At 35.9% G+C, this 8,246-nt stretch overlaps 1 protein-coding gene across 1 annotated transcript; it reads right to left on the bottom strand.

Annotated features, from left to right (window-relative positions):
• Positions 1-449: 449 nt before the first annotated feature.
• On the bottom strand, positions 450-7,147 carry LOC107774157 (rsm22-cox11 tandem protein 2, mitochondrial-like). The gene is made up of 12 exons (XM_075246527.1): positions 6,861-7,147; positions 4,504-4,769; positions 4,283-4,356; positions 4,071-4,165; positions 3,310-3,407; positions 2,976-3,059; positions 2,378-2,458; positions 2,179-2,262; positions 1,996-2,091; positions 1,660-1,739; positions 1,429-1,517; positions 450-1,322 (listed from the first exon to the last, which is right to left on the bottom strand). Exons 1-12 carry the CDS (start codon positions 6,988-6,990, stop codon positions 991-993), a joined length of 1,509 nt encoding a protein of 502 aa, XP_075102628.1. The 5' UTR covers positions 6,991-7,147; the 3' UTR covers positions 450-990.
• Positions 7,148-8,246: the final 1,099 nt, after the last annotated feature.

The raw sequence follows: 8,246 nt of genomic DNA, 5'->3' as shown, positions 1-8,246 counted from the left end.
TATCTTTTCGGAAAATATTTTCACGTTGGAAAATATTATTTCATAAAAAAAGTGACTTTAGTCATACCATAGACCATAGTTATTTTTTTAAAACGAAAAAGAAATTTCCTCAAATTATTAAAACATCACCTAAAATGAAAACTCATAAAATTAGTAAATTGAAAAATCATTCACCTTTCAAACAGTAACAAAACTATTCTTCTTTTGGAAAGGGAGTACATAATCACATGAGATTAATAATTACACATCCCAAATCAATGGAGTGTTGACCGAATCTCCATGTAGGCACGTGATCTCTCTCGTACTATTCTCTGTTTTTTACACGTGGATATATCACTAGTCTATGTATGTATCAAATAATTCCGACAACTAGTACATATATAGAGTAATTTTGTTTAAAGCTTAAACGAACGGAAAAAAAAAAAGCATTTAGTATTTTGCCTCCACTAAAATTAGGAATTCTCAAACCATTTCATTGACTAATCGATACATGATTCACATTTTCACTTGCAAAAGAAAAAAGAAACTCGTGATTTACATGCAAACGGTAAAATCGTTTGGGCAGAATTCACATTTATATCTTCGATTGTTTCTTGAGCAAAGTGCCATTTGAGCAAACCTCTGCTCAATCTTATCCTCTGCTTTACCAGAATAACCATCTGACTCATTTTTCTTTCCTCAAGTAATAGTTAGCTATGAAAAAAATACATGCATTACAATACCTTTGCCCACACGTGAAATCTGTTCAACTTTATGCTTTTCACATTTTTTCTAATAAATCTTTTTTTAAGATCCAAGAAATCGCCAAGCGTCAGTTGTGCATAGTTAGAAATCAGTGAATAGTGGCCCGCCCCTGAAACCTTCTCCACTTAAATACCAGGTTTTTGTCTGCTGCAGGGTTCAGACTCATCATGTGCGCATAATTCACACATCATGCGCTCCGCTCTTACTTCTTGACCAAAGCCCCCAGGGCCATTTTTCTAACAAAATTTAAAAGGGCCATAAGTCACCCCAGACCGATCTTCGAGCCTGATGATGCAATGTTGGGTTTTTGCTCTTTGTAATAACAATTCGGTCAAACGACCCTTCAGTGCCTTCTCGATCCATTGATCGACAAATGTCCATTTCAATCCGCTTGCCCCTTCGCAGAGGACTGTATATGATTCTTCCCCAACCACTACCAAGATCAGCATGGGCCGTTTCTTCGCCTTCTTCCTCCCAATCATCATTTTCAGTAATGGCATCTGTTTCTGTAACATCAGAATCATAGCAGATGGGGTCTTCATCTTGAACATCCTCATCTTCTGAGATGAACTGGTCCTCTGACATAAAAAGAGAAATGTCACTACTTTGTAATGTGTTAAACACCAGGTACTAGATAAATGTAAAAGTTCTTAGATGGCAAATCAAAATACTAATAGCAAATACCATAGTCAATCTCTAAATCCTCCGGATTTCTTCTGGCATGCTGCTCCTTCAATGTCTCAAACTTCATGCCATCCAGCGGCCAAGGCTCTCTATTTGAAACAAACAATAAGTTCAATTAAAGGTTAGCTTAAGGTAGTGAAACAAAAACAATGGAATTTCACAATTGTGATGATATACCAAGCTAAAAACAATTTAACTAATGGCATGTTGTATTCTTGATGAACAACTTGCCTTGGCCGTTGTCCTCGTTTAAAAGCGATAAAGCAAAACTTTTCATCTTCAAAGCCACGTAGAGGCTCACCTTTCGACCGCTAACAGACCATGAAAGAAACGGAATCAGAAACATGATTAATACCCATGTATTGGGGAAAAGAAAATGCAAGCTTACACAGGAAACGGAAAAGAAAAAAAATGACAATATTGACCAGTAAGAAAATATTCTTAGCTGGGAACTTAAGAGTGGAATATATCTGACCCTATGGGATATTACTAGATTCTAGGGAGTAAGAAGAGACTTCATCAAATTCAGAGTGCACATTTTGTAGGGAAAAGGACTATGAGGCAAACCTTGTACGCACGTTGTGATGTTGTCCTCTGCAAGCGTTGAACAAAATGACAATATTTTCCAGTGTTATCCAAAGGACAACGTCCATCATGCGGACACTGCAAACAAAAGAATAAATACATTGAGATCGAAAAGTAGTAGTGCAAAATCTATTTAGGCAGTTTTATAAGAAACTTTACACTTACCGGAGCAACTATATATGCCCCATTCTTTAGTGTCGTCAATGCTTTACATTCTTTGCCAGATGCATCTTCTAGTTTGCGACTTTTCTAGAAATTACAATTTTAAAACGAAGGGCAAAATATCATTTAGAATAAACATCCTAACTTAGAAAAAAACAGCCCCTCCTCTCCATCCAAGCAAAACCAAAAATGTGAGTTTTACCCTTTTCTCCATCCATAAAATGTGAGATCGCATTTGAGATATAATATTAGATCCTTGTGGTGTTCCCGGTTCAACCAAAACCTGCTCAACAGTATATAGTTAGAGAGGAAATAGCTTTTTTTCCTTACAAAAAGAAGATTTTTGATACAGAGATAAGAAAGATATTTTAGTAGAACTACAACCGTGTCAATGAGATTTCCCCTGTATCTTCTTCTAATATATACACACACACACAAACAAAGAGAGAGGAAGAAAACAATTGTTATTTTATTCCAAGATCATGATCATGTTATCAGTTTTAGATAATACTTGAACTGGCGAATCTAGAACTAACTTCATCAATAAAATGTGAAAACTTTGAAGAAAAGCATATAATATAGTACTTGAAGATCTAAAGCACTTTTCTAAACCATCAGAAACTTCAGATAACACAAATATAATGAATCAACTAACTGTTGAGGCTTAATGAAAATGACTGCCACTTGGATGCATGCAAAATAAGTCTGTAGTAGAAGTGGAACAGCAGGCTCTTGTGGTGGTGGTTGTGGTGGTGGGGGGATTGGTTTTGGACTGCTGAACTATGGACTTTAAAACCTACCAGAACATCTCTTGTCAGTTCCCAGAGCTGGCGTACAACCGTGATTCTGTCCTTCAGAGATGGAATCTCTCCAAGTACATATGACTTCAATCAGACAAAATTAAAAACTAATCAGCACAAGACACTAAATAGCTTCACATAATCAAAACAGGAGCAACAGAGCACCACATCAATATATTCTTAACAATGAAAACACAATTAAACATACTTCTTAGTTTGATGAAGTAATAAAGTATTATAATGGGAGCATCCAGGGAATGCAAAAGTATGAAAACTGGGGCAGCTCCTACACAAATTCTAAGGAGCTAACAAACTACAACAAAATTGTACTTACAGCAATCACAAGATCATGTTGTCTGTCACTCTTTTTGACATCCTGAGAGAGTGCTTGAATACTTCCATAACTTTGAATGAGTGGCAAATTTTTAAGACCTACAGAAATTACAGGACATATTTTGCCACCTTTATCAGCTTTTCTAAATCTAGTAGTAGAGTAGTCATAAAAATATATGTAAAGGAGCTATAGGTTTGCAAACATGAAAAGTAAAGCACTCAAAACCGCTAAAGACAGAAACATGAAAGCAGTCCTTAACCACAAGCCTAGACACTCCTTTGATCTACAACAGTAACAGGCCACAATATCATGCAGCACATAAAGTCCCGGGGACAACAGCAAATGACTCCAAGATGTGACATCTTAGGTCATGGCTTGTGAAGCTCAGCCAATCTCATTCATATAAACATGATAAAAGCTCAAAGCATACAAAATCTTCTTCTTCTTGGCAAATTCTATACTCTGATAAGAGGACAATTTGCAAGGCTGGAAGTTGCATCAGCTTTATAAACAAATTTAATATGATGTACACATATAGACTTGTATTACTTTGTGTCTGAAGAATAGATTTGATTTCCGTAATATTTTGACAGCAACAAAGCACAATAAAACAATACTTCCACATAAGCCAGTGACTCAGAAATATTAATGAGCTGATCAGCAAGGTAGTAATTAGCTAGTAATTAGGATTCAAAAAATGCTTACTAAGAGTGTCAGACTTCTCCAGATCCGAAGGAGTCCAAAAAACAGCAGAAATGTACCTTTTATAAGGCTTTGTCCGGCACGCTGCATGGACTGTGATGGCTCTACCAAATTAATTCTATTCAATGACCGTGGCCACACTTCTCTAAGTGCCCTGCATAACCACACAATTGAGCAACTTATCGAACCAAAGGGTCAACCAAGATTAACATATTGGTATGACAATTAACCAAAAGAAATCAACTACACACAATATCAATAATCTTCTCACCAAAATGCAGAACCAGTCCCAGCCCCAAAATCCAACACCTTAGCCGGTGAAAACCCAGGCAATCTTCTACGTACCTAAAGTAAAATCACATAAAAGCAATCACTTTTAGCAACCAAATTCATATTCATGTTTCAAAATCCATATTTTGGAAAATTCATCTGAAACAGAGAACAAAATAGGAATAATATAAAGCATTTCAATGGGACGTCATATCTGTTTACCTCACTAAGCACTCTATAAAGAGCAGAGTAGACAGCAGGCATACGGGACGCCACATAGGCCACTGTTTCATCCTCCCTATACTTGAGGCCGATGTCACCATAGACGCTTTTGATTTTCCACCGCTGCGAACATTCAACAGACTTGAGAGGATCTTCCACGAGCTCCTTGGATGTGGAGGTTGGCAGCATCAAATTCACTTCCTTTATTTGGCTGAATGATTCTGATAACCTCAACACTTTTCTCTTCATATGTGGCTCCTGTTGCTCTGCAATAAATTAGATCCACCCGAAAGGCAACTTTAGATTGTGATCTAATAGAATAGCATCAATCAGTCAACCAACTATCCTCAATCCCAAACTAGTTGGGGCTGGCTCTTCTTGCTTTGCAATAAGTATTCCCCGCCGTAACACAAAATTTTAGAGTGAGATCACACAGAAGCATGTCAATCAATCAATCAATTGCATGTCAATCCCAAACTAGTTGGGGTCGGCACCCTAGCTCTTAAATAAGTAGAACAAGCGCAAACACGAAAATTTTGTGAGATATCAAACAGAAAAATATACTCAATCATAATCAACTATGCCTTCAATCTCTAATCAGTTGAGTTCTCCTCTTACAACACAATAATAGACCCAACCCAAGCACAAAACTTTAGATGAGAGCAAATAAAAGCTAAGTTGCTCGGACTCTTCACTTTCAATGCCGTACCCGTGTCGACACGACGTGGGTGTGGGTATGGGTGTGGAATCCGTGTCGGATCTGGTCAACCGATTTTGGGTACTTTGACCAAAATCAACGAAGAAATTTGGGACAGATACAACGATTTTTGAAAACAAATCAAAAGTTAGGGTGATATGGAAGAAAATGGAATACCTTGTATATATAAATTTCTATGTCTGTCCTTTTCCTTTTATTTCCTTGTTAAATTCTACTCTTGTTCAATATTTTCTCCTTCTCGGAATACCTTGTAAGTTTTTCACATAATGTCTCATAATTTAGACATATTTTTATAACTCTATTTTTAAATAATTGAATTATTTTTAGCCGAATCCCCGCACCTGTATCCGTACCTGGATCCGCATCCCCGAATCTTTAAATTTAGATCATGAAGGATCTGGCCTCTAGATCCGCACCCGTATCGAACACCCGCACCCGAGTCCGAGCAACTTAGAATAAAAGCATATCAACCATTCTACGCCTCGGTCTCAAATTAGTTGGAGTCAGCTACACAAGTCATCTCATCCATTCCATTTTCTTTGGGGCCATTGGTAGGATGTGACTAAATGGGCAGAGTTTTGGCCTAAAATAATCCACAAGTATCACTCTTGATTTAACCTTATCCTCGAAATATAACCTTTGATAGAAAAAAATCTTTTAAACATAAATTGAGAACTTTTTCACACCTAATGGGATTAAACTCTGTTACATTACGGTTCTCATTGAGCCAAAGAACCCCAAAACAGAATTTCAAACTTCTGAAATTCTTAAAAGTCCTGCAAGAGAGTCTGATTCCCGTGCCTCACATACACATGATTCCAAATCAAGCCTTCTCATCTCCTTAGACATACAATATCACAGTGAACTCAAACAACATATAATTCTCTTCACACAAAGGTATCAATATTTGAAGCATATGAAAAGTGGTGGCTGCTGCAAAACCAAGAAAGGTATGGCAGCAAAAGAAAGATAGCTGTACTTGGCAATGATTTGAATATGAAATTGTTGGTTGCTAATGTGAAGGGAACCAATGACTGTTACTAATTACTACTTTTTTTCCGTTGATATCTTATATATGCCATAATCTTGGAGAGAACAAAAGGATCAACTAACATGGTGTTCAATGTTTCATTAGAACTAGAATTCAATTCCCTACCAAGTCCGTGTTATTTGCATATATTCTCAGCATGAATTCTATATCCACTCCACTATAAAATCAAATCAGTAGAACTCTATACAAAAATGAAGGTTACATCAAACACTTATCAAGCTCTTAGGACCGGAAATACCAAGCTCTAAATCTTAACGCAAGAACTTGACTAACAAATAAGTAAACCCCATTTTCAATAATTAATCTTCTTCCCATAACCGTGGTGTCCGGGCCAGCTGCCACCTCTCCCAGCACAGGTGTTTCACAAATTAATCATTTTGCCCGAAGCTGCTGAAAATCAGCTTCAGTATAATGTCAAAATTGCAATTTTTGCATACTTGAAGGAATAAATATGTTAAAGGTGATATTATAAGAATGAAATGTAATAATTGAGGGACTATTTCAGCAAAAAACTCTAAACGAGCACATCCTAACGAAATCAATGTTTGAACAAACGTCCATAAAAAATAAAAAAGGTTGAAACTTTACCTCGGAGGTACTTTTTGATAGCTCTACGAAGGCGGAGAGGAACAATATGGCAACGTTCAGATTGTTTAGCTGCGGATTTGAGTGCTTCAGCAGTGAACTTTGGAACCGTTTCTGATACTATTGACGCCATTTCTGGTGGCGCTTGGCGGTTTCCGGTGAATTTCTGGCAGCTCAGAAGTGGCAAATTTGGGGGTTTAACGCTGCATAGTAGGGTTTATGATTTGGCACAGGGAAGGTTTCTTCCACCAGGTTACATTTGCAGTAGAATGAAAACTGTTTCTTGTGTTGGGTTGTGATGGGCCTGTGAGGGATGAAATTCAAAAATAATCATATTTACAAGTGGTAATTAAAAAATAGCCACAGTTTCAAAATAATCAAAATTTAGTTATTTTTTATATAAAGATAAATTTGAACGAAAATACTGTTCAAAATCCGAAAAATATTCCAGGAGTTCCAGCATAATATACTGAACTTTCAGTATAATATACTAGTTGCTCCAATCTCCGGTATATTATACTAGAACTTTTCGTGTGTTGGAGTTCCAACATAATATGCTGGAAGTTCATACACAGGTGCTTCAATCTCCAGTATATTATACTGGAACGCAAAATAGTGACTATTTTTCAATCTGTAAATTCTGGCTATTTTTCGAAAACTGGCTAGCCCATGCTATTTTTACCCATGTGAGAGTACCTTTATAGAGACTGGTCCAATAAGAAATGCCCAAAATAATGCACAGGCCATCCACATCGAGGAAGCCCAAGTCCCGCACTCTAGGCTGATTTATGCAAATATTCATTTTTTTTTTAGTGAAATTCACATTTTATATTTTATTTTTATTTTGAAAAATAGAGTAAATATAGTTATTGAGAAATTATCCCTTCCGAATAACATTAGACTCGGGTCATATATACATTCATATAATTTTCAATTGTCTATGGTCTAACGTTTTCAATAACTTAGACCGTAGTTTAATATTTTCTTATAAGATTTTCAGTTTGATAAAAAAGAATCTTTATATAGTAAAAAATTCATCAATTACAAGAGAAATAAAAATAAAACAATTTACTAAACAACTGATATAAAAAGAGACAACTGACAAGAATTTGATCTTGGTCCATTAAAGAAGCCCAAGATAAAGCAGAATCCAATTATTAATACTTAACTATAGTTAACTAGTTCTGTGTTTTGCAAATAATCTTGATTAATAATATTGAAAAACTTACTAACTTGCTACATTCTCCGTTGTGTTCTAAAACGGCAACATCAAGTAGATTGATTTTATTTTATATTACTGTTACTTTCTTTTTTGTTTTTTATAAAGAAAAATTTCTTAAATTAAATAGATAAATTATCTTAAAAACAAATTTCAAAAGTTGGCAGACT

This window comes from Nicotiana tabacum, chromosome 23, assembly GCF_000715075.1.
Source record: "Nicotiana tabacum cultivar K326 chromosome 23, ASM71507v2, whole genome shotgun sequence".
In the NCBI taxonomy this organism is placed as follows: domain Eukaryota; kingdom Viridiplantae; phylum Streptophyta; class Magnoliopsida; order Solanales; family Solanaceae; genus Nicotiana; species Nicotiana tabacum.
Note: the sequence above shows the minus strand (reverse complement) of the source record. Positions and strands in the feature narration are given on the sequence as shown.